This window comes from Balaenoptera physalus (genome assembly GCF_965194825.1).
Source record: "Balaenoptera physalus genome assembly, chromosome: 7".
Lineage (NCBI taxonomy): Eukaryota > Metazoa > Chordata > Mammalia > Artiodactyla > Balaenopteridae > Balaenoptera > Balaenoptera physalus.
Window position 1 is genome coordinate 12045293 of NC_138886.1, and position 27172 is coordinate 12072464.

The window sequence follows — 27172 nt, forward strand, 5'->3', positions numbered from 1 at the left end:
ACAATGCCACCAAAAATATGATCCATGAAAGAAAAATTTGATAAGCTGGGATTCATTAAAACTAAAAACTTCTGTTTTTTGAAAGATACTCTTAAGAGGATGAGAAGACAAGTACCAGATTGGGAGAAAATCTTCGCAAAACACATATCAGATAAAGGACTGGTATCCAAAATATACAAAGAAGTCATAAAATTAAACAGACAACCCAATTAAAAAAAGGGTAGAAGACCTGAACAGACACCTCACTAAAGAAGATATACACATGGCAAATAAGCATATGAAAAGATGCTCAACATCATACGTCATCAAGGAATTTCAATTTCAGATGATAGTGAGATACCATTACACACCTATTAGAATGGCTGAAGACCCAAACTTTGACAGCACCAAATGCTGATGAGGATGTGGAGCAGCAGGAACTCTCATTCTTTCCTGGTGGGAATGCAAAATGGTACAGCTACTTTGGATGAAAGACAGTCTGGAAGTTTCTTACAAAACTAAACATAGTTTCACCATATGATCCTGTGGTCAAAGTCCTTGGTATTTACCCAAATGGGTTGAAAACCTGCACACGAATGTTTACAGCAGCTTTATTCATAATTGCCAAAACTTGATAGGTGAATGGATAAACAAACTGTGGTATATCCAGACAGTGGAATATTTTTCAGTGATAAAAGAAATGACATGGAGGAATCTTTTTTAAAAATATTTATTTATTTATTTAACTTATGGCTGCGTTGGGTCTTCGTTGCTGCGCGTGGGGTTTCTCTGATTGTGGTGAGCGGGGGCTACTCTTCGTTGCGGTGCGCAGGCTTCTCATTGCGGTGGCTTCTCTTGTTGCTGAGCACAGGCTCTAAGCACATGGGCTTCAGTAGTTGTGGCACGTGGGCTCTAGAGCGTGAGATCTAGATCGCAGGCTCAGTAGTTGTGGCTCACGAGCTTAGTTGCCCTGCGGCATGTGGGATCTTCCCGGACCAGGGCTCCAACCCGTGTCCCCTGCCTTTGGCAGGCAGATTCTTAACCACTGCTCTACCAAGGAAGTCCCGGCGTGGAGGAATCTTAAGTGCATATGGCTTAGTGAAAAGACTACATACTGTATGATTTCAACTATGTGACATTTGGAAGAGGGAGGGTCAAATAGGTGGAGCCTGGGATTTTTAGGGCAGTGAAACTGTTCTGGATGATTCTGTAATGGTGGGTGCGTGTCATAATCCTTTTGTCAAGACTCAGAGAAGGTATAACACAAAGAATGAACCCTGGTGTAAACTGTGGTCTTTAGTTAATAATATTGTATTAACATTGGTTCATTAATTGTAACAAATGTACCACACTAATGCAAGATGTTGATAATAGGGGAAACTGTGTGTGTGTGTGTGTTAGGGAGAAGTGGTATATGGGATTCTTTCTATTTCCTGCTCAGTTTTTCTGTAAACCTAAGGCTGCTCTAAAAAAACAATGTCTATTAATTGAAAAAATAGTAGTTAATAGAAAAAGTGATACACAGGCACACACGTGCCCATATATACACACTCCACCCTCTGCATACAACTACTCTTACTTAGTAAGTAGAACACAGCTAATGTTTTTCTGAGCTCTGTTTTTCAGAGAAATATATATCTGATATATATATCACAGAACGTATATCTGATATATAAGCAAAACATTTTATTTGATACTTGAGGTTTTTTCCCTTCTGAAGCCATATATTGATCATGTACTATATGCCAGATACTTTTAAGTATTTTTAATAACCTGTCTCATTTAGTTTGAAGTAAATACTGTTCACCTCATTGCACAGGTGAGAAAGCTCTGGCTAAGAGAAGTTGGTAGTTGAATCTAGACCTGACTCCAAAGCCTGTGTCCTATATGGCCTTTGTAATTCACATAGACATATTTTTTTGAAAGAGCTAAAGTTTATCCACTAACAGAAGTGTAAGTGCCTTTAGAGCAAAAATATTATGGAAAGGGATTGTCTTGGTTTGGATCTTAGCTCTGCTATGTACTTTTGCTTTGTGATTTTAATTAGATTATATTGTCTCTTTATGCTCTAGCTTCCTTATATGTTAAGTGGAGATATTAAGATTGTTGTGGGACTTCCCTGGTGGTCCAGTGGTTAAGAATCTACTTTCCAATGTAGGGGGACTTGGGTTCAGTCCCTCGTTGGGGAACTAAGATCCCACATGCCACAGGACGTCTGAGCTCGCGCGCCACAGCTACTGAGCCTGTGCACTCTGGAGCCCACGCGCCGTAACCTGCATGCTGCAATGAAGATCCCGCGTGCCGCAACTGGGACCCGATGTAGCCAAATAAATTAAAAAAAAAAGATTGTTGTGAGGATTAAATGAATTAATATATCAAAAGCTCTTAGAACAGTGCCTGGTACAGAATGTGAGTCCCATAACTGTTAGCTGTTAATTAGTAGTGGAATATTTTCTCACTGTTTAGGTTAAGGAAACTGAGACCCAAGGAAATTAAGTGATTTTGAGTCACATAACTTTCTAAGGTCACAGAGCTATTAAATGGTGAAGTTGAGTCTTTTTTTAAATTTCAAGGCCAGAATTTTATCTACTAAGTTAATCATTTTTTTAGAGAGAAACTCTTCAAAAATGTGTTACAGTTTCTATCAGCTCACAGTCTACCAAATATAACTTTTTTTTTTTCAATCAGATATAGTAGGGAAAAGTCACTGGGCTATGACTTAGGTTTTGGACAACACTTTGTCCCTGATTAGTTGTGTGACTTCTTTGGTATCTCTGATTGTAGTTCACTTTAAACTGAGAGGTGGGTGGAATTGGACCAGATGATTTCTAAGTTCCTTTTACAGCATCGACAGAATATGATTCTGAGATGATATCATGAATTATTGCACTATGCTATAATACCCTGAAGTTCCCAGAGCTGCTTTTTAAAAAAAATTTTTTAATTTTTAATTTTTTATACAATTTTAAAAGGCTACACTCCATTTACAGTTATTACAAAATATTGGCTATAGTCCCTGTGTTGTACAGTACATCCTTGTGACCTATCTTATACCCAATAGTTTGTATCTCCTACTCCGCTACCACTGTTTTGTCCCCCCACCCCCTGCCAGTAACCACTAGTTTATTCTCTGTATCTGTGAGTCTGCTTCTTTTTGTGTTATGTTCACTAGTTTGTTGTATTTTTTAGATTCCACATATAAGTGATATCATACAGTATTTGTCTTTCTCTTTCTGACTTATTTCACTTAGCATAATGCCCTCTAAGTCCATCCATGTTGCAACAAAGGGCAAAATTTTGTTCTTTTTTATGGCTGAGTAGTATTCCATTGTATTGGGTTGGCCAAAAAGTTCCTTTGATTTTTAAGTAAAAATAATAGACACATTTTTCACTTTCACCAAGAACTTTATTGAACAACATATTCACCATTTTGTTCCACTACCTTTGCCATTTTTCAGGCAAATTCATAATTCCATCTTCCCAAAACTTTTTATATTTTTGAGCAAAGAACTGTTCCAGGTGCCTTTACAGTCTTCCAAGGAATTGAAATTTTTTCCATTACGAGAATTTTGTGAAGACCAAAATAAATGGAAATCCGAAGATTCAATGTCTGGATATGGCGGATGAATCAGAACTTCCCAGCCAAACAGTAACAGTTTTTGCCTGGTCATGAAAGAAACATGCAGTCTTGTGTTATCCTGATGGAAGATTATGCGTTTTCTGTTGACTAATTCTGGACACGTCGTCAAGTGCCGCTTTCAGTTGGTCTAATTGGGAGCAGTACTTGTTGGAATTAATCATTTGGTTTTCCAGAAAGAGCTCATAATAGAGGACTCCCTTCCAGTCCCACCATATACACAACATCACCTTCTTTGGTGTGGTTGGTGGTGGTTCATCTCGCTTGCCCCATGATCTCTTCCATTCCACATTATTGTACAATATCCACTTTTCATCATCCATCACAATTTGTTTTAAAAACGGAACGTTTTCATTATGTTTAAGTAGAGAATTGCTGCAGAAATACGGTCAAGGTTTTTTTCGCTTAACCTATGTGGAACCCAAACATCAAAGTGATGAGCATAACCAAGCTGGTGCAAATGATTTTCAGCGCTTGATTTGGGTACTTTGAGTATGTCCGCTATCTCCCATGTGGTATAACGTTCACTTCTCAAGTATTGTTTCAATTTGATCGCTATCAACTTCAACTGGTCTACCTGGCCGTGGAGCATCGTCCAGCAAGAAATCTCCAGCACGAAACTTCGCAAACCACTCTGACACGTTTGATCAGTCACAGCACCTTCTCCATACAGTGCACAAATCTTTTTTTTTGTGTTTCAATGTGTTTTTACCTTTCTTGAAATTATAAAGCACAATATGCCGAAAATGTTGCTTTTTTTCTTCCATCTTCAGTATTAAAATGGCTACACAAAAATTCACCCATTTTGATAAGTCTTTATTTTATTTAAAACTCCCAAGTGTTTTTAATTTTTTTATTTTTAAAATTATTTATTTATTGTCTGTGTTGGGTCTTCATTGCTGTGTGTGGGCTTTCTCTAGTTGTGGAGAGCGGGGGCTACTCTTTGTTGTGGTGCATGAGCTTCTCAGAGTGTAGTCTCAGTAGTTGTGGCTCACGGGCTTAGTTGCTCTGCGGCATGTCGGATCCTCTGGGACCAGGGCTCAAACCTGTGTCTCCTTAAGTCTTTTTTTAAATGCACGCTGATATGACAGCTGTCACATACAATCTAACAAAATTGTTTTGAATGAAGTTAAAGACAACCAAGTGCTACTAGAGCCGTCTTACGGGAAAAAACCAGACGAACCTTTTGGCCAACCCAATACATATATACCACATCTTCTTTATCCATTCATCTGTTGGTGGACACTTATGTTGCTTCCATTTCTTGGCAATTGTAAATAATTCTGCTGTGAACATTCAGGTGTGTGTATCTTTTCGAATTAGTGTTTTTGGTTTTTTTAAGATGTATTCCCAGGACTGGAATTGCTGGGTCATAAGGTAGTTCTATTTTTAGTTTTTTGAGAAACGTCTACACTGTTTTCCACAGTGGCTGCACCAGTTTACATTCCCTCCAACGGTGTTTGAGGGGTCCCTTTTCTCAGGGGTCCCTTTTCTCAACCTCCTCGCCAACATTTGTTATTTGTGTTCTTTGATGATAGCCATTCTGACAGGTGTGAGATGATATCTCATTGTGGTTTTGATTTGCGTTTCACTGATGATTAGCTATGTTGAGCATCTTTTCATGTGCCTGTTGGCCATCTGCATTTCCTCTTTAGAAAAGTGTCTATTCATTTCTTCTGCCACTTTTAAATTGGGTTGTCTGTTTATTTGATACTGAGTCGTGTGAGCCATTTACATATGTTGGTTATTAACCCCTTATCCATCATATGGTTTGCAAATATTCTCTCCCATTCAGTAGGTTGTCTTTTTGTTTTGTCAATAGTTTCCTTTGCTATGCAAAAGCTTTTAAGTTTAACTAGGTCCCATTTGTTTATTTTTGCTTTTATTTCCTTTACTTTAGAAGACGGATCCAAAAAAACATTGCTGCAGTTTATGTCAAAGAGTGTTCTGCCTATGTTTTTCTCTAGGAGTTTTATAGTATCCAGTCTTATATACAGGTCTTTAATCCATTTTGAGTTTATTTTTGTGTATGGTGTTAGAGAATGTTCTAATTTTATTCTTTAACATGCAGCTGTCCAGTTTTCCCAGCACCACTTATTGAAGAGACTGTCTTTTCTCCATTGAATATTCTTGCCTCCTTTGTCATACATTAACTGACCATAAGTGCATGGGTTTATTTCTGGGCTCTCTACCCTGTTCCATTGATCTATGTGTCTGTTTTTGTGGCAGTACCATACTGTTTTGATTACTGTAACTTTGTAGCATAGTCTGAAGCTAGGGAGCTTGATTCCTCCAGCTCTGTTCTTTCTCAAGATTGTTTTGGCTATTCAGGGTCTTTTGTGTTTCCATACGAATTAAAAAAATTTTTTTTCTAGTTCTGTGGAAAATGCCATTGGTAGTTTGATAGGAATTGTATTGAGTCTGTAGATTGCCTTGGGTAGTATGGCCATTTTAATAGTATTGATTCTTCCAATCCAAGAACATGGTATATTTATCTGTTTGTGTCATCTTCAGTTTCTGTCATCAGTGTCTTGTAGTTTTCAGAGTACAGGTCTTTTGCCTTCTTAGGTAGATTTGGTATTTTATTCTTTTTGATGCGATAGTAAATGGTTAATAGTTAATTTCTCTTTTTGATACTTCATTGTTAGTGTATAGAAATGCAACAGATTTCCGTATTAATTTTGTATCCTGCAACTTTACCAAATTCACTGATGAGCTCTAGTAGTTTTCTGGTGATATCTTTAGGGTTTTCCATGTATAGTATCATGTCATCTGCAAACAGTGATGGTTTTACTTCCTTTCCAGTTTGGTTTCCTTTTATTTCTTTTTCTTCACTGATTGCTGTGGCTAGGACTTCCAAAGCTATGTTGAATAAAAGCAGCAAGAATGAGCCCAGAGCTTCTTTTTTTTTTTTTTTTTAGAAATTCACGTTCTTTTTATTTATTTATTTATGACTGTGTTGAGTCTTCGTTTCTGTGGGAGGGCTTCCTCTAGTTGCGGCAAGTGGGGACCACTCTTCATCGCGGTGCGTGGGCCTCTCACCATCGCGGCCTCTCTTGTTGCAGAGCACAGGCTCCAGACGCGCAGGCTCAGTAATTGTGGCTCACGGGCCCAGTTGCTCCGTGGCATGTGGGATCTTCCCAGACCAGGGCTCGAACCTGTGTCCCCTGCATTGGCAGGCAGATTCTCAACCACTGCGCCACCAGGGAAGCCCAGAGAGCTTCTTGATGTATAGGTAGGGTGGTTACTCTCCATACTGATGACTGAAAAGTGCTATTGGTGATCCACAGTTTCTCCACTACATCAGCTTTTACTTAACATTCTTCCCTCTTTTTCTGCTTTCAGTTAACTTTCTTAATATGTTTGACTTACTGGTTTTACCTTTTTATAGCGAGCAGCTTGTGGACTTTGTTTTCAGTTCCCACCTGTGAGTAGTTCAGTTCAGTTCTCATCAGTGCAGCAATCTTTGGCTGCAGGATTCACAGCTAAGTACTGAATGGTTGACTCTTCTAGAATGGAGTAGGGTTGGGAATGGGAAGTGCCAAAGACTCTAAATTGTATAGTACGATCATTATACAAAAGGTATAATTTTAGTGACAGGAGGATCTTTGAGATATCTCTTACCGTGGGATCATGTTTTAGTTTGTTTCTTAACTTTGTTGTATAAAAGGACCCTATGAATTGCAGCATTATGTGTTCCCTCCTTACCTTGATTTGATATGTGTAGTAATCAAAGTAAGTTCTATCTATTAGTTGTTACATAATTTTAAAAAAATCAGTCTTCACTAGCTTATTTCAGGTGCATTTTGTAAGTCAGAGTCAGGAAAGTTGGTTATAAGATATGAATAGTGTTGCATGTAGGTCACAACTGAGTATCATTTGACTATAAATGTGGGTCTGTTTTTTCATTTGTAGTTTAGGGAGAGTTAAATGTCACCTTTAACTTTCCTGGTCCCAAGAATTCAAAAAGGATTTTTTTCTTTAAGAGAGCAACTGATAGGAAATTATTGTAGATAAAAGTAAAAGGGGGTTTCATTATTTACGGGAAAATTTAAAGGAAAGATATTGAGATGAAGAGGGAACTCTTTCTTTGTGGGTGTTTACATATCCTTTGGTGTGTGTTACTCCTGATAACCATGTAAAGCATATGTTCTGTTTTAGTGGTCTCTCTCTAGTTTTTTTGTTTTTTACCACTGGGCTTATATAAGGACTTCAGTGCTCAGAAAAGCTTATTTTTTACCTTATCTGGAATAAAATCTTATAAAAGTGGAACAAAGGGTTAATAGAATGGTGTTTAGGCCTCTGGGCAGAAATATACTGTGGGATTCTGGTGAGAGTCATCCATGGGTAATGAAATCAGGATTTAGTGAATATTCAGGAGTCTGGCATAACAGTGCATATAGGTTGAGAGGGAAGTAGGGTCTCTTGGGGGTTAGGGAAGCAGAGCCAAAAAAGCATTCTGAATTTTAGGCCTAAAATGATTGAAGATGAAACATGGTTCCAACATTTGCTGTAAATCTGATGGCAGTATCAAATGGAAAAGCTTCATGGTTACAATCAACAGTGTTATATTTTCAGGTGTCTTATCTACTTTTCAGATAGGTCTGACTAATGCCAATTTCTGTTGAAAATCTCATGGTTAATTGCAACATTTTTGCCACCAGTAGTAGTATTACTTTTTCAGGTTGTACTTCTTTAATGAATCTGTGTCTGTTAACGTATTCATCTCATTGAGTGCAAGTCAGCCAGCTGCCACATTGTGGCTACCAGGGGGGTTATTTTTCTGGCCATATCACTTAGGCTCTTGGGCCCGGGCCTTCAAAGGATGTATTAGCTTTTTGTTTAAAATGAAGTAATTTTCCTCTATAAAGACTGTTTCATTTTAGTCAATAACATGTTTATGGGTTCCACACTCTGATATGAAACTAATTGTAAATAAGCATTTTTGAAAAGTTGTTTTTCTTTTTCTCTTGCAGGTGTATTCTAGAGAACAATTCTTCAAACACCTTTGCCATATTGACTCTGAGCTGTCAGGGGACTCAGGCTTATGAGGAGGTACTGTCACAGAAAACAGTGTCTAGTGAAGACGACAAGAAAGAGGGAAAAGGATCGGAAGAAGAAGCTAAAATACTGTAGAAAACCATGGTAGGTTATTATTTATGTTTCCTTAATTTAGTTACCAGAGATCTCAATCGCTTAAAGTTGGAACCGTTAACAGTGAGGGCAAGTGAAAAACAGTGGTGGTAATTTTTTGCTCCAGTGTATCAGCTAAAGATGGCATTCTACTATTTAAGCAAAGCAAATGAGTTCAGATTTATTACGAGCCCTTTAAACCACAAGATGGAGCCCCATGAGCCTGCAGGCCGTAAATTATTAAATACAAAGGAGGGAATGCTCATAAATAATATTTTCTAATAAAACTGGCATTAGCAAACTGATACACATGGCTAAGGTGACCTTGAACTTGAAATTATGTAATTTTTCTCTAGCTTTCTGCCTGAAACTCAGTTTTTTTCCCATGGAAATTAAAAATCCTGAGCCAGTCCTTTAAGTAATGATATGAAGGGTTTGGAGTTTATAAAATGTGTGAGTATTTAACTCAAAAAGACACCTTTTTTCACATGCTTTTAATTTTAAAATAATAGGGTCAGGTGTTGAGTGTATTGGGGGCACTGAACTGAATATCATGGAAACCTTGCTTTTTGTGGAAAGTTAATACTTAAATTGAATTTGAGATGTTACATGAGGTCATAACATCTGGTGCCTAACTTTTTAATTGGTAAAATGTGCTGAATATTTTTCTCCTCGTATTTTGGTTCTGGAGGATGCTGTGTGAATTTTTCCATAAGTGAGAAAAGGCTTAAAAAAGATGTTGTAAGTGGGAAAAAGCACAAAAATATTAATCATCAGTATGTTTGAAATATGTTGTTTAGCAAGTCTGATGGTATTTCTTTAAATGACATTTGATTTTTAAAAAATTTGTTTTAGAGGTTATAACTTAGTTGACTTACTCTTTAAAGAAGGAATTCTACTAATATTTTAGTTCTGGATGGTGCGGAAAAATGTTAACTTGGGATTTTCTCTGTCATTTACTTTTATGGTGAGATGTGAAAAATGACAGTGTAACTTGTGTTTCTTCCCATATGAATTATTTGCCTTCTCAGCTTATTTATCTACTGTAGTCTTGATATTCTTAGAACTTAAAGAAATGCTTTATATGTATTACTTGTCATAATTGATGAAAATTCCTTTCCTAGTTTATTCATTTTAAATGTAGCTTTAGATGTCTGGTGTAGAAATTTTGTGTTTACGTAGTTTAATTGGTCAGTAGGTGTTTTCCAGTTTCTCCTGTTCCTTTGCCTTAGATCTCAGGTTTGAAAGAGAAGTTTCTGTTTCTGCATAGTTCTTCCAATTTAATTTTTTAATACTTAAAATCAATATGGAGCTTATTTGGGTAAATAAGGTAGCTTTCTTTTTTGGGGGTGGTAATACCATTCATTCAGTTCTTTCATCACTGTTTCATGATGTTTGTCCTATCACATCCAGTAGATTCTTGGATTTAACATTGGCAGTCTTATGTTTTTTGTGAGAGAAAGGCCAAAGGTTTGTGTTAGGTAGCAGTATGTAATTTTCCTAAGGTGTGGCTAGTGTGCAGGACTGAGTAACTTAATTTAGTAACTTAGTAACTCATCATAAAACTAAATGACAGAGAAAATCTCAAGTTAACATTTTTTCCCCCACCATCCAGAACTAAAATATTAGTGGAATTTTTTCTTTAAAGAGCAAGTTAACTATCAATAAGTTATAATCCCTGGAACAACCTAGCATCTCCAATTTGTTACATGGCTCTTTTGTTTTCTTGTTAACTTATTTTGGGATATATACGTAAATCTCATGAAGTGGTTAAAAAGTTTTTTTCTTTGTAGCAAAAGACTTCTCCAGTTGGAAAACTGGTCATGGACTTTGAGAGCAAGAAAGAAATCTAGACAGAGATGGCTTTTATCTAGAAAAAAAGAAAGCTTCATGATTGATTTTAGTACTCTTATTAAGTAATAATTGAGGGTTTCAAAGGATTACTTACCTTTTTAGTTATAGCTTGCTTCATTTTGTAGGGGACAGTGATACTGTGGTATTAATTTACTAGTGTCCAAATTAATCTGATTTTAAAACATTGACATTCAAACAAAAACAAAAGAGACAAGACTGATAAAGCGTTACAAATATTTTATTTTGCAGTAAAGACTTTAAAACATAATATTTACTGTCTGCTAGCACATAATTTCATGTAAGTTAGGGCACTGTAGCCACCCTTTAAGTCAAATACTTTTGGCTTTATGGAAACTCACCAAGTTTTCCTTGTTCATTTTGCTCTGTACTGGTACAAGTGTCTTTATGGTATTTGTAAATTTGGAAATATTCAAAGGTTTTTGCATGTGTGACTCATGAGTGTGAAGGATCTTCTCTATTAAATTTTCATGAAATTCATTCTGTTTCTAGACTGTAATCTGTTCCACTGATTTCTGGGCCAGCATGTCATTTTAATTATTGCTTTTAAAATTTTTGATATTTTATTTTAGCATAATGGTACCACCCATCCACCTTTGTAGAATAGTTCTTGATACACTCATGACTTCCCTCCCCGCCCCCCCAAAATGAGCTTTAAAATTATTTTTGTTGAGTATTAAAGTAAATCTATCTTGAGGGGATTTTGATTGAGAATGTGAATACATTTGTAAATTAGTTTGGGAAATTAATTCTTTTACAATATGTATTTTCCCCATTCTGGAATTTGGAATATCTCCTACTAATCTATTTAAAAAATTAAAGCTTCACACCAAAGTTTGAATGCCAAATAATAAATAATATTCTAATGTGGTCCATAGTTTTACTATCTTGTTCACACATAACTTTGTATTTTGTGTTATTACTATATTACAAAATCTCAATTTTTCTAGATGCAGAAGTGTCCAGGAGTTTGGAAAGGAGTGACTGGGTATCATGAGTCACCCATATGCATTTCTAGATACTCTGTCGAAGCTAGGAAGTATCTTGTTTCTTGCAGATGATGTGTGATATGGATGACCTTTTTTGACGTGGTATTGAAAACACATAGATTGAGCTAAAATGTGGCATATACATAATACTGAATGTAACTTGGGTAAACTCTTCCAAAATATGAATGAAAGATCTCTAATTTTCTGGTGTGGAGTTTGGTAGGATGGGGTTTTACTTCCTTTCTTGAGCAGTTTTTCATTGTCTCGGTGCTAACTGTTTCACAACAGTTTGACAATTAATGCTATGACTTGATTTAAATATATTTGGAAGTCATCCTTTTCAGGTAATATTTCTTTTATTGAAGTAATAGTTTCCTTTCACCTTCTGACAGAGATCTATTAGATCTTTTGCCAATGATGATCGCCATGTTATGGTGAAACATTCAACAATTTATCCATCTCCGGAGGAACTTGAAGCTGTTCAGAATATGGTGTCTACTGTTGAGTGTGCTCTTAAACATGTCTCAGATTGGCTGGATGAAACAAATAAAGGCACGAAAGCAGAGGGTGAGACAGAAGTGAAGAAGGATGAGGCTGTAGACTCCTATTCCAAGTGAGTGTGACCTGACATTTGTGGTGCTGTCCTATAATGCCCAGGATCCCGTCCCACTGGGTTACATTTGCTATTTGGTGTTCTTTGGGTTCTCTCATTTATATGACTGTAAACAAGGAAGTAAATGTTTGTGGAATTTTTCTGAGTTAAATTTGCAGGGAAAGCAAGAAAGGAATAATAATTAGACCAGAAAAAGAAGATAGACCTGTTCAGGATGCCTTTTGAGGGAGCAAGCACCAAGCCCTTTTAAAAAAACTTCTCTTTTTTGGAGGTTATGATATGTCATCTTTTTCATGTGTTGGTTCAGCCTCCTAAATTCAGAAATAAATAGTAGTGTTTTTGGTCTCTGGGAAAATCATAGAATGTCATTTTTGTCCGGTATTTTAAAATCCTGGTGTAGAAGAAAGAGTGCAGGAGAATATACTCTAAAGGTTTTTATGACTGTATCTGCCTTGTTGATTTCCAGGATCCAGTACAGTATCTTGCATATAGTAAATGCTCATTGGGTATTTGTGGAATGAATGAAGGCCTAATGGGAGCCAGACCCTTCAACAATTATAGCACAGTATTCCCAGTGCTGCAACAACAGTAAGAGATTAATGAGATGAAGCTGAATGATAACTAGGAAACTTTTTATGCCTTGCTAAGCTTAGAGTTATTGTTTTGAGCAATGTCACTATGATTGGAATAATTGTATGGTTTACTTCGAAAAATATAGCTCATTTGACTCTATTGTATTAATAGGATTAAGAACATTACTTTGGCTGCAACTGGTAAATTGAGGATAGAAGTTACAGAATTTTTTCTCAGGCTTTCAATTCTAAATCTGTGATAAGTAGATAATAGTGGGAAAGTAGTAATAAATTGATATCTTTAACTGAAAGATAGTGTAACCTTTCCATCTTCAGATGAAAGAAAATCAGTATCAGTTTTTAGCTGAAGAATGTATTTTCTTGACTTTGTTAGCTTTTTACAGGTAATATATACATTGTGTCTAGTCAGGGACTTGTCAGCTGGAAGTTTCTTGGCAGTAATTCACTTTTTCTTGCATATGATGGCTTTAAAAAAGATACTGTCAAATTTGGGGGTTCATGGTAATTAGTAGTATCATCCAGTAATCTTGCCCAGTCCCAGTGCAAGTTAAATCCCAGTCCCTGTGCAAGTTAAATAGTCATGCATTCCTTATTTATTGATTGACTGATTGGCCACGCTGTGTGGTTTTCGTGGTCTTAGTTCGTGGACCAGGGATTGAACTCCGGCCATGGTAGTGAACACGCTGAATCCTAACCACTGGACCGCCAGGGAGTTACCACATTACATATTTAAATTGCACGTTGGAATGTGTTTATACCCTTTTAAAAACTTTTTTTTATTGTGGTAAAATACATATAAAATTTGCTATTTTTACTATTTCTAAGTGGAGTTTTATTTTTCAGTGAAGTTCAGGCCTTCTAATACATCTTCTGTTTGCTGTCAAGGCTGAGCAGACCTTTGGAAAGTGCTCCAGTAGACTTTTGCTTAACTGGATCAGGTCACTGAGTTTTCAAGGTTTTTAAAAGATAACATACTCCTGTGCTTTGTTTGGATCTTTAAATAAGAGTGCTCTGTGTGCACGCTATTGATTGTCTCTGAAGTGTTTCCAGTTTGTGAAACATTCCGGGGTTGAGCACTTGTGTATGGTTCTTCCCATGTGGTAGAACTCAAGGAGTGCAGAACGATTGTGTCCTTATTTTATGTAAAACATAAGCAGGAACGGCGTCCAAGAACAGAGCTGTGTTCTGGTCATAGATACGTATTATGCTCCTGAAGTATGCTGAGCGCTACAGAGGGCATAGAGATGGGGAAGGCTAGCTTATATTTATTAAGCACCTTCTATTGCCAGAGACTGTTAGGTAGCTTTTACCTGTGTGCTGTTATTTTACCTCTTTACAAGCTGACTCACAAGTCAAATAAATTGAATAAGTTCATACTATTTGTATTTTAGGAATATTAGCTTAGTTTTAATTAGTTCCCTGTAGCTGGGTCACTTGCGTTATAATACGTCATATTCAAATTCATTATTAAAATTCAGAACTGAATTAGGACTTAAGTTTCTCTGCTCAGTCATGCTGTCTTGTACATGGTAAGACCAAGTATATCATAATTATGATATAGAATTTAATAAGCAAGCTAATAATGGCTAGTTAAGAATATCTACCATTTATTGAGTGCCAGTTACTGTACCAGATTACTTTTCACATTATTTTACAACAAACCTGCTAGTCTCTATTATTGTTATCCCTCTTCTCCACCCCCATTTTACTTATGGGATTTCCACTGCTTATGAAAAAAGAGGAACTCAGAATCATTAACAAACTTTAACTTGCTTAAGGTCAGTGAATGAGTGTGTGGTGGAGTCAGGATTCACATTCAAGTCTGTCGGACTCCTGATCCAGTTTTCTTAGCATCTTTACTTCACATGTCCGTGACAAAAATGTGAAAATACAGAGCAGGGAGAGACTATATGCTGGTTCGGGGGATCAGAAAAAACTTTATGAAGGAGGTAGCGTTTGCAGTAGGTCCAGAGGATGAGTAGGGTTTTGTCAGGCAGTGGAAGTGGAAGAAGAAATAAATCTCAGCAAAGATCTAGGTGTGAGAAAGTATAGGGACTGTTTAAGGAATAATAGCTATTGTTTATTGAGCTATTAATATATGCCAGGCTCTGGGCTAAGTTCATTACTTACACTAATTAAATGATATTCTCAGTACCACTCTGAGGAAGGTATTATTTCTTTTTTACAAATGAGAAGGCAGGCTCAAAAGAGTCAAGTAATTTGTAATTTGTCCAATGTCACACAGTAAGTGGCAGAGCTGGGATTCGAAGCAGGAAGTCATGCTGTCTCCTCAACTGCCTCCCAATATGCTCATGTCTAAGTGTTAGTGGGATACCAGGAAACAGGCAGAGTTCCATCCATGTGGTGCTTTTGGAAGACTGTTCTGGTTGCAACATACTGTACACATACAGTAGCTGAGATAGATGGACATACAGTAGCTGAGATAGATGGTAGGGGTTAGTTTTAGTAAGGCCAGTGGAAAGGAAGTTATTGAGGTGGTCTAGGTGAGAGGTAGTAAGAGCCTGAAAAGAAACTAGTTTGAAGGCAGGGGTTCGAGGGTGATTACAGAGGGGGAATTTAAAAACTGTTAATAGATTTGGGAGAATGAGAAGATGAAAGAACAGGGATATAGAAGAAAAAAGAATCAAAGATGAGACTCTATTCTTAATATCAAATAATTCCATACTTGGTTCACTTCCTTCAAAATGCTTTTTCTTTCTTTCTATACTTGTACCACCCTTATAGTTTTTCATTGATTTAACGGTTACTGAATCTCTAAGGAGTGTCAGGCACTGAGCTGTGGCTAGGTTATTTATAACTTCCTGTCTTGTTTCCACTGCCACAATTTACTTCTCTCCCTTCTCCTTTCTCTAGTTCATTCCACACTCTGCTGACTTGGGCCAAACTCTGCTGATTCTTTGCCTCCAGCCAGAATGACCTTTTTTCCTATTTAACCAAATCACGACTCTGCTGAAGTCACACTTGCAGGTTGCCTTGCTTGACCTCTCTAATTTTGACCTCTCTCTTTTCTGAAATTGGGAAGCAGCTGTAATTATATAAAGAACTTGAGTGTTATGGTCAGACCAACTTGAGTTTGAATCTCGGCTTTGCCATTTTACTCTCTCTGTGAACTTGAGCAATTAATCACTTTTTCTGAAATTCGCATTCCTTGTCTTTCAAATGCAGGGCTCTCTTTGTAAGGTTTAATGAGATCTGTGGCACTCAGTTTATTCTCAGATGTCACCTTTCTCTTCCCTTTTAAGCAGGTTTTAAACAGCTTTTGTACTTAATCTGCAGTGTGAGCCTCAGGAGCAGGAGAGTTTGGAGCTCCTTTAGTATGTTTTCCATACTCAAAACAGTTGCTTGCTTGTTGAATGACCGCTCAGTTTAGTTACATTTTCACTTGTGATTGAGGGAAATGAACCAATAAGAAACTTTTGGTATTAAAATCAAGGATAGGTGTTAACAGTATTCTTATGCACCATTCATGACTTGATGTTCTTTGAATGTTTGTTCTTTTAGCTACCACTGGATATGGAATGCCTGTGTTGGCAGATCATCTTTGGGTTCCTCAGCTCTTTACTTTTATCACATTATTCTGCTTTCCCCAGAAACTTTTATGGATTCCTAGAATGCTACAGCTAGAAGGGATGAGCTAAGGCTTATCTAGCGGATAGCCATTTTACGGTTACATATACTGAGCCAGCAGGCACCACCAGGAGTAGAGTTCAGGTCTTTTAATTTCCACCCTGATGCTCTTTCTTAGTATACCACGGTGTTCATGTTTCTCACAATTCTTTAATTACTTAATTAAAAGACAGAAGGAGGAAGTTAGAAAAATTGAAAAGATATTTAAGGGGATTTCCTAAACAATATAGATTTAATAAAGTATTGAAAGATCTATAGTCTGAAATATTCTCCCTATTGATTCTTTGTGGTAGATAGTTTATGAGCCTTAAATCTGAGACGTACTTTTGTGGAATTTTGGATATTTGGATTTATGTTCTCCCTTATCAATTCATATGGATAGCCAGAAAGCCAAGTGATGATGAAGTTATAGTTTGGGAAATAGGTTGTGAAAGTAATCATTCAGACTTTTATTTTTAGGGATCAAGGTGGTCGGACATTATGTGGTGTAATGAGGATTGGCCTGGTTGCAAAAGGCTTGCTGATTAAAGATGATATGGACTTGGAGCTGGTTTTAATGTGCAAAGACAAACCCACAGAGACCCTGTTAAATACAGTCAAAGATAATCTTCCTATTCAGATTCAGGTGAGTACAGTTTAATTGTACCTCTAGGAGAATTTGTAAAAAGGTAAAAATAGGTAGTGACCTTGATAAATTTAATAAGAAATTGGTAATAGTAAAGGGTAGGTACAGACAACAGGAATACTGCTACTCTGGGTCAGTGACTCATCCATCACATCTAAGGCAAATTTCTGGTGATTAGTATTCAGGATATATTTACCAAATTAAGATGGCTCTTAAAGTACCGTCTTAAATTTTTCAGATGTGTCTTGCTGAGAGTCTTCATGTTTTCCAGACTAGGCCTCTCAGCATTATAAAACTCTTAAAAAGGTTGGTATAATGCAGAAAAGAACTGAAAGATCAAAAAGAGCCTAGACAACTGGAGACTTTCATAGATGATATTTTTTAAATTGAAGACTGTTAATTTAACTTCACTCATTCATTCTGTTAATGGAAAGTCACTATTAATTCCTTGTTTCCAAACCTTTTTCACATTGGGATGCATTTAGAAAATTTTAATGTTGGCATGCTTCCTGGAGGATGCTGCTGGAGGCTGAGGGCTCCTCAGGGCTAAAGTCAACCGGTTCGTCTGGGGCTGTGGTCACCTTAGGACCTGCTCTGCCAGCCTGCTCCAAGGGCTAGTTGCATCACTAATTGGGAAGCAATGATCACCTTTCAATTTCAGATGTGTTATCTGTGGTATAATTAGATTATAGCTTTTTGATGATTTCATATCAGTTAGTCCTTACATCCATGTCACATAAATAGATACCAGTACACAAGGTCAAACTGTTGAGTTGTTGAATGCTCTCTTTTTTTGTTGTTGGTTTCCTGTATTTGTATTTCTTCTAAAGAGACTTTTTCCCCCCAAGTAATATGAATTCTAAATTTGGTTTTATTAGCTTTGTTACTGGATCATTTTCTTTCATATTCACCAACTGATCTTCAAAACCATCTTCCTGATTTTTTAATCTACCGTTCCTGACACTCAAATTTGTGTTACTTGTTGACACATTCTCCTGTATTTCTGGAGCACTGTTTTATTTTATCATTTTTAGATCTTAAGGTTTTCTAAGAGACTGAACAAACATTTGGCTTTTCCATTTGCAATTCTGATTGAAGAAAGGTTTCTGTTCTTTCAAGGGTTAAATTCATTTCTTTTAAAAAATTATTTTAAATCCTTATGTGATCATTTGGGGAGGGAAAGTGGTAAGCAACATGGAGTATAATAAAGCTTTAAGAAATGGAAAGCTCAGTAACGGGTTTCTGATTAACTATACTTTTTGTTATCAGAATGTTAACAAAATTCGTCTTTTTTCCATTATTTTTTATATTGTTTTAAAATTTAATCTTTATTTCTGCTTTTATTGTAGTGAACATTGTTACTGTTAGATCTATGCTAAAGCAGTGATCAAAGGGTTGGACACAGAGGCTTTTCCAACCATCTCACCCCCTTTTCTGTTCCCCTTAGTGAGTCCTGTTTATGAGAGTGGTCATATTTTCAGGTATGTCAGGATGGAAAAAGGGTTGAGAACCAGTGCACTAAGAAACTGAAGTTCTTATCCTGACAATCTGTCATATTTCTTGAGTATTGAAGATGGAGGAGATTGGAGCTTCAGTTGCATTAATAGAACTGTCTCTGTGTAGATCACAACTGTGTGAACTCTGCATTTTCTCTCCTGAGTGAGGATCTTTATTTCTGGGCCCCACAGTTTTAAAATGTTCTTGTCGAGCTAGCAGGTGTTCAAGGGAGGGACCCAGGAGAGAGTGTGGGCTGTGTAAACTGTTTCAAAGTTGAAGAGACTAGGGCTTTTTAGCCTAGAGAAACCGAAAAAAGACACAAATATCTTTAGATCTTTGAAGAGCTTCTTGGAAAAGGTAAAAGTGGCCTGAACTCTTAAGACCAGTGGTGGACATTATAAGAAACAACAGAAACTAACACAGCATTGTGAAGCAATTCTACTCCAATAAAGATGTATTAAAAAAAATTTTTTTTTTTAAAAACCGCTGGAAAAAAAAAAAAATTTGAATTTAACACAGCCAATAGAGTTATCCGGCGGTGAAACCGGCTGCTTTGTGTGATGGTTAGATCCATGACCATAGGTGTTTGGGTAAAGGTCCCCAAATAAAATGGGGATGTAATTGTACACCCATTTTATATTAAATTGTATACATGTACACACATATATACACCCACATATGTACACATAAGCACAGACATAGTTTTATTACTAATAATATTTCAGAAAATCATTTTAAATGTGATTTTTACCTTTACTTCCTACCTCTCCCTTGTTTTCTTGGTGTTCGTTTGGAAAATCAATCTCTGATATGATATGATCTTATTTTCTTGTGAATTAAAAATCTTTTTCCTGAGCACTTATTATAGCAAAACTTTCAGTTATCAAAGTACCTTAATTAATTGGGGTTGTACCATACCTTTTCTCTACATACTTTTTTCTAGGGTGATTTTAGTACTTCCTTGAGCAAGGGAGAAGGATGACCAAAACCAGAATCACTTAGAATTAGTCTAGCCCAAAACTCATACCATATGTTTATTACTTTGGATGTGTCTTATGGAGATCTGCATGTATAACTTTTTTTAAAGACATATACGTGAGACCTATTTTTTATTTTTATTTTATTTTATTTTAAATTTTATCATTTAAAATATTTTATCTATCTATCTATCTGGCTGCGTTGGGTCTTAGTTGCGGTGCGCGGGCTCTTCATTGTGTCACGTGGGCTTCTCTCTAGTTGTGGCGCATGGGCTCAGTAGTTGCAGCATGTGGGCTCTCTAGTTGTGGCTATGGGCTCTCTAGTTGTGGCACGTGGGCTCAGTAGTTGTGGCGTGCAGACTCTCTAGTTGTGGCGTGCAGGTTCTAGAGCGCGCAGGCTTCGTTGCCCCGCAGTATGTGGGATCTTAGTTCCCCGACCAGGGATCGAACCCATGTCCCCTGCATTGGAAGGTGGATTCTTAATCACTGGACCATTGAAATTTAGTTTCAATTTCAAACTAAATTGAAAAATTTAGTTTGCTTTTTCTCTGAGACATCTTTAATGCTCTTATAGTGGCAAAATGAATGTGAGCAGTTTTCTGCTTTTTCTCTATATTCTAGTTTTGGTTTTTCTAGCCACTGTGTGGCTTTTCCCTTCCTTGGTTTCCTCTGTTCAAAATTAGGGTAATGAATCTTCTATTCTGTCTTTTTTGGGATGTTTAATGGTAAAATGCTGTTTTTATATAAATGGCTTTGAGTTCCTTCAATGCTCAGTGATGAGCAGAGACCCAGGAGTGTTTCCATTCAGCTATTTATGTCAGATAATAGATACTGAATTTCACCACCAAGAACGGCCCTGCACAACTTATTAAACTATTAACTTTTTAATGATGTGTTAAATATAACTTAATATATGATTCTAATTGGTGATTATTTTTTGTATGTGTATAATTGTATGTTAAAAGAAGCAATGTACATTCCCCTGTGGATGTCAGATGACTTGCCCTGAAGAAGGTCTCACTTGAATGATCTCTGAGACCTGTTGTTAGGAAGTTAGTTACTTGTTTATATTAGCTTTTTTTGCTGATGAGTGACTGTGAAGAGATCCTTTTTCATTCATTCTTACTTGATTTTCTTTAAAAATCTACATAATCTTATATAAAAACCTATCTAATCTTATATTTATAAGTTCTTAGCAAGTAGGAGTTCCTGTTTAGGCTGTCCTATCAAAAAGTTATTGGTTTAGAGCAGCGGTCCCCAACCTTTTTGGCACCAGGGACCGGTTTCTTGGAAGACAGTTTTTCCATGGAGGTGCATAGGGGGGAATGGTTTAGGCAGTAATGTGAGCGATGGGGGGGAGCAGATGAAGCTTCCCTTGCTTGCCCACCGCTTACCTCCTGCTGTACGGCCTGGTTCTTAACAGGCCACGGACGGGTATAGAGGAACAATTATAGTATAATAAACTGCTGGGAATGCTCTCTAAACTGGGGGTTTATTATTCTATAATTGTCCTCTGTAATAATTTCAAGAACAATAATTTACCTTTTCTCATATAATGATGCTTTTAGTAACTTTCACTTTCAAATATTAGAAAGAATGGTTTTAAATGTTGTTTAATAATTGTATAGATGATTGACATTGTGGTTGCTATTTGAGGGATGGAGAAAGAGGATTTGCTGGTAAGTTGGGAGGAGAGAAAAATGTTACCTCTACACTAAAGAACTAGTTAAAGACTATTTGCTCTTTTAGCACAGTAATACTAATCGTTAATAACATTTAAAAACTAAGGGGCAATCATTCATTTTTTGAAATTTTAATTAATTGGGTATTTTTGAAATCTCTGTGACTTTCAGAAACTCACAGAAGAGAAATACCAAGTGGAACAATGTGTAGATGAGGCATCTATTATAATTCGGAATACAAAAGAACCCACGCTAACTTTGAAGGTGATACTTACTTCCCCTCTAATTAGGGACGAATTGGAGAAGAAGGACGGAGGTACACATGTGTATATATATATATATATATATATATATAGATAGATAGATGTATATATATAAATATATATTTGTTTTGTTCATGTAAGCGCTCTCTTGAATGCTATGTTAATTATGTTTTATGGATTTAAGAAATACCTGTCTTCATTTGTTTTATGCCACTTACAGTATTTTAAGCAGCTTTATTTACACAATCACTGTATTTTGCAAAAATGTTTATATTGGAAATATAAGATACGTTAATTCAAAAACCTGTGCTTATCACGTTGGTCTTAAATCCACTTTAATTTTTATACTGTTTTGGTGTTCTGTTTTACTTTGTCTAGTATTGCGTTGCTATTGGTATCAGCCAACATATTCTGTGTAGCTTGGTTATTAGGTCTGATTTTAGGGTTAAGTGTGGTTCAAAACAGTATTATTTTCAAATTTACTTACTTATTGTGTCAAGTTACTCATTTGCACATCGCTCTTGACTTCTAATAACTATATAACCTTTTAAGAATTATGCTTTATCTAATTGCCTAAGTGTAAATGTTTTATAATGTAAGAGATATAAATTGGGGGGCTGATTTTTTTTTTTAATAAATAATCTTTAGTAAATTTCTCTTCTAGGAGGTTTGTGATCCTGTTAACATTTAAAATTTTATATGTGTGGGAATCATGCTTTAAACTAACTTTCTTCTGAAGTTAAAAAGAATTTCTGCATGGCAATGCCATCGTATAAAAGTAGAGTGATAAATCTCTTCAGTTTTGAGAAGTAATGATGGAGCTGGGTTTCATTTTTGATATTTTTATCCTTTCACATTAGCTTGTTACTGCCTCTCAGTCCTATCCCTAGAAACTTTCCATGTGGTATTTCCCCTGTGTCAGACCTTTGACCAACTGGCCCCTCCCTATCATAACAATTTAGAAGCAATGCGGCCTAACTGGACCAACGGGGGGGACTCCCTGTTGCTGTTTTTTCATCACTAGACATTCAGCAAGTCCCATTGCTTACTCCCCTACCTGAAATACCAGTGCAGCAAGAAGTATTGGTCAGTGTCTTAATTTATTTCAAGTTGATGATAAAGGAAGAAAAAGACACATTTACCAGAGATGTTAGAATTTCGAGTTTTGGCAGACATGACTCAGGATTTCTTAAAGTAAAAGTGATAGACTCCTTTTGTAAAAAGTCTTCTGGGGTAACTAAAATCAGCTATACCATACCCGACGGATATAAACTAGACACATTTATGAGTCATAGTTTAAAATTAAAATGCAACCAATCTATAATTAGGTTTATGCCTGTACTTTTTTTTTTTTTTTTTTTTGGCTGCATATAGTGTCTCTAACACCTCTGAAGAACCAATCTTAAATGGCTTAATTTCTTTAACAGCTTTACAGTTCACCATTAACTGTAGAACTATAAAATGATTTCTGAAGTATCAAGATAATTCTGTTAATTCTGGTAAGCTGTGTTCTCTTGACCCTCTAGTGTAAAACTAACCATTTCTAAGTATAGTTATAATTATAGATATTACTAAAAATTCTTTGAGTATAGAGAGATGAAAGAAGATTGAAGTTGCCAAAGGCTAGATTTGTCTAGATTTGAAATTGCCGAAGACTATATAATGTTTGCTTGTAGCTGTAGACATCCCTTCCATTGCTTTAAAAGTATTGAGAATATCAGGCTTCTTTTTCCCCATGGCTTTGTGCACTTACATGGGATTTTATCAGTTTTCAGTGATGCCCTTAAGCTTAGTCTGCTGCCTTTATAACTTTATGTTCAGAGAACCTGAAAACAGATTCTTAGAATATTGCACCCTTACTAGAAGACTAGTTATTACAGAATGGAATTTGTAGGAGAGTAGGAGAGTTATAGTCTCTATTCAAGGTGTTTGGGTTACTAAAGGATCCCAAGACCTCTTTATAATATGAATCTCATCAGGTGATGTTAGCATAATTGTGTGGGATCAGGTTAAGATGAAAGAATCAGCTTGGATCTAATGTTTTACACGTTACTTCCTCTCCTTTTAAATGGCAGAAAGATTTGCTTTGCCGTTTTCCTTAACCTCACTGCCCTGTTGACTTACTTGTTATCTCTTATAATTTGCTCATTTTGTCTAATTTGGACTTTGTCAAAGTTTTGTTTTTTTTAATTCTTAATTTATTTTTGGCTGCGTTGGGTTTTCGTTGCTGCGCGTGGGCTTTCTTTAGTTGTGGCAGGTGGGGGCTACTCTTCATTGCGGTGTGCGGGCTTCTCATTGCAGTGGCTTCTCTTGTTGCAGAGCACAGGCTTTAGGCGCGCGGGCTTCAGCAGTTGCAGCACACGGGCTCAGTAGTTGCGGCACATGGGCTCAGTAGTTGCGGCACGCGGGCTCAGTAGTTGCGGCACACGGGCTCAGTAGTCGTGGCGCGCAGGCTCTAGGGTGTGCGGGATTCGGTAGTGGTGGCTCACAGGCGCTAGAGCGCAGGCTCAGTAGTTGTGGCATGTGCTTAGTTGCTCCCCAGCATGTGGGATCTTCCCGGACCAGGGATCAAACCCGTGTCCCCTGCATTGGCAGGCAGATTCTTAACCACTGCGCCACTGGGGAAGTCCCTGTCAGAGGTTTTTGATCTGCACTAGCAGTTTTTTGTATTTCTGAGCGACTTTGAGGATCCAGTATAACTAAGCATTTGAGACCTGGGCTATACAGTTCTGTAGGATTTGTTTTATCACACCAGATGGCTCCTCTCGCCTTGATGCAGTTCTTTTCAGCTGCATGGGGTGAAAGCACAAGATTCATTTGGGTTCCAGGAATTTCTAAGTTTAAGAGAGATCTCTTTAAAAAAATCTGCACTCATTTTCTTTCTCAAAGTTTAAAAAAATAGGCATTGTAACTTTTTGGGAGACATTTTCCTATAGAATTTCAATTTCTCCCCTCCCACAAAACAAACAGGCTGTTCATAGTACATACCTTATGTCTTTCTCTTCCCTCTCTTCACTTGCCACATATTTGTGTAAAATCAAAAAAGGGAAAAAAAGTCTGAGAGCAGGCAGAACTGGAGGACTGGGGCAGGTGAAGAGCATCACACTTATCTCCTCAGGGTTGTCTCTGCAGAAGTGGATCTATCTAACTGCTCGTTTCAAATCACAGAGTACATAGTGAATCTCTTTGGTATGGTTTACTGTTTCACAGGTAAGAGTTCTCCTGTGCCGTCAGTCTTTTTTCCATATTCTAACCCTTTACTTGAAGACCCTGTAGAAAAACCATTCCCCATAACTACATGCTTCCTGCTAAAGAAGGCACAGGAGAAAAAGCACAGACCTTGCTGCCTGGCAGCCAAGTGTTCGATTCTTAACTCCATTAACTATTACTCTGTGACCTTGGACAGGTTTCTTTATTTTAAAATGTGGGTAATGAATACTTTAGAAAGTTGTTTCATGAGAGAATTTATGTAATGTAACCTGTACAATGCTCAGCACAAAGTGATTGCTTAGTAAATAGTAGTAGTTACTCAGCTTACTAAAATATGTCACAGCACAAACTCCGCTACTCAAAGTGCATTGAGTTCACAGTGAGAATAATGTGTACATGATAGGTCTGAAGAAGTGAACGTAAACACAGTTAAACTCATAAATAGCCATTGAAGTGTAGTATTGGAATCAGTATAGTGTATTTGCTGCAGTGCTAATAATGAGCTGTCTTACTATAAAGTTTATGATTCATTGAAACAGGTATCTTTTTCCCTACCTCTGTCCTTTATCCCTAGCACCTGGAGTGGTGCCTGATACTTAGTAGGCAATCAAAAGAAAATCTGTTAAGTGAATTTTTGTAGCTAGCATATTATCTGATCAAATAGAACTGTCTGGTATGCAAGAAGCATTAACAGTGGACATCTCAGAATTCAAGTAATATATATTGAAGATTTAGCTTTGTTAAGGTATTTTATAACTTACTGTGTTATAAGCACTTTCTCATATATGATTTATTTGAACCCTCACAACAGTTCTGTGAGGTAGATAATTGTCCTGTTGTATAAATGAAGAAAGTCTCACGTTTTACCCATCTCCTCTGACTCTTAAGTCCAGTTACTATCTAGGATGATCGTAGGAGCATCTTAGCTGATTTAGTTATTCTGAGCATCACATAGTCTAAGCTTCTTTTGGTGCTTGTGATTTTAAACCAAAAGTATATTTGCTATGAGGCTGATAAATCCAGCTGCTTATTGTATTTATAGTGCAATTTGAAACCAGGTGGATAGGGAAACTACAGAGGCACTTGTGGCTAAGGCTAAGATAAACCGCAGCCCTCAGTATGAAGGTAGATTCTCAGGGGTTCACAGAGAAGTTGCCCAAGAGTCCCTTTTCCGTATTGGTGCCAGTGTGAACTTCTGATGCTTTTTGGCAGAAGTTCGCTAGCATGAGTCCTGCTAGGTGGAAGACCAGTCCAGAGATCACACCTAGGATTTATAACAATGCTGCAGGCTTTATTTTCCTGCCTTCCCCAGCTGCTAGACCTACATTATCCAGTGCAAACCTGTAGCCACTATCTTTCCAGTGGCCCACTGCCTACTGAGGCACTGAAGAAAAGTGATATCTAGTGATGTTTCTACCATAAATTAGGAGAACAGTGCTCTGTTTTACCTTAGTGCTACATTTACCTGTTCATATTATTGTGGCCTGAGATTTCGCATGGGCAGTGACTTGAAGCATAATGTCTGCTCTCTGCAGAGCCTCAAGGAATTGGGAGAAGGGACTGCCTGGGTATCTTCAGGCTACCCTGGAAATGCTGTCAGCATGAACTCAGTAGCTCAGCTTCATTCAGCTTCATTCCAACTTTGAAATGTTAAGGAGGCCTTCGTGATAACCCAGCTTGGTTATTTTACCTTTGAAGAGCCCAGGTTCCAGGCACATAAATCCTATTTAACACAGTCATGTTCTGGCTTTTCCCCACCCCATCTCCAGGCTAGTGTTTTTGTGAACGGGCAAAGAGTTAGCTTGCATGTAAGGGATGGAGGGAAACTGATGAGCATTTCCTGCCATACGGTGTGTTTCTGGTCACTGATCTAACCTCTAACCAAATAAATGAAGTTAGGCATAATAGACTTCTTTTCAGTGCTTCCATTGTTTAGAATGTTTTATGTACCTTCATGCCCTGATACCAGGTTACTGAGCAGTGAATTTTTTAAAAAGCTCTTTTCTTTGCTTTTGTCATTTTTGTTGCTATCCCCTATCTGTTTTACTGGTCACTGTAGGAAAAAATGAAATGGCTCACAGTTCCATTGTTTCTAATTTAAAGACTCCAAGATGCCTTTTTATCAGAAAAGCTTTGCTTCCCCGCAAAATTGAAACACCTATGTTAAAGTTCACACAGAAATGTTAAACTTGAGGTTCTTCTTTGAGAAGTCCGCAGAGTTTTTCCAGAAACAATTCTGTGATTGCCACATTAAGTAATTTTTTTTAATGAATGAAAATATAAAAAACTGTATGTAATTAATTATATAAAGGAAATAGGCAAGCAGGGCTTATAAGTAACACTGCAGTGCCATATAAATTTATATAGTTTTAAAATAAGAAACTTTGAAGAAGATAAAATGAGATAAATTATTACATCTCCTCTGCTGTTTCCCACCTCATGAATATTGAAACA

The 27172-nt window shown here is 37.0% G+C and overlaps 1 protein-coding gene across 5 annotated transcripts in view; it reads left to right on the forward strand.

Annotated features, from left to right (window-relative positions):
• Nucleotides 1-8610: 8610 nt before the first annotated feature.
• STRBP (spermatid perinuclear RNA binding protein) overlaps nt 8611-27172 on the forward strand; it is a gene marked incomplete at its 3' end in the record, with an annotated part of 69327 nt that continues 50765 nt past the window's right edge. For 4 of the 5 annotated variants that reach the window (XR_014265368.1, XM_082467765.1, XM_082467763.1 and 1 more), the window contains exons 1-4: nt 8611-8761; nt 12003-12223; nt 16924-17089; nt 21417-21561. Coding sequence is in view for 4 of the 5 variants with exons in the window: in XM_082467765.1 (XP_082323891.1) it covers nt 8759-8761; nt 12003-12223; nt 16924-17089; nt 21417-21561 (535 nt within the window). Of the gene's footprint in view, nt 8762-12002; nt 12224-16923; nt 17090-21416; nt 21562-27172 lie in introns of those variants that run through there. The other variant, XM_082467764.1, reaches the window with a different exon arrangement.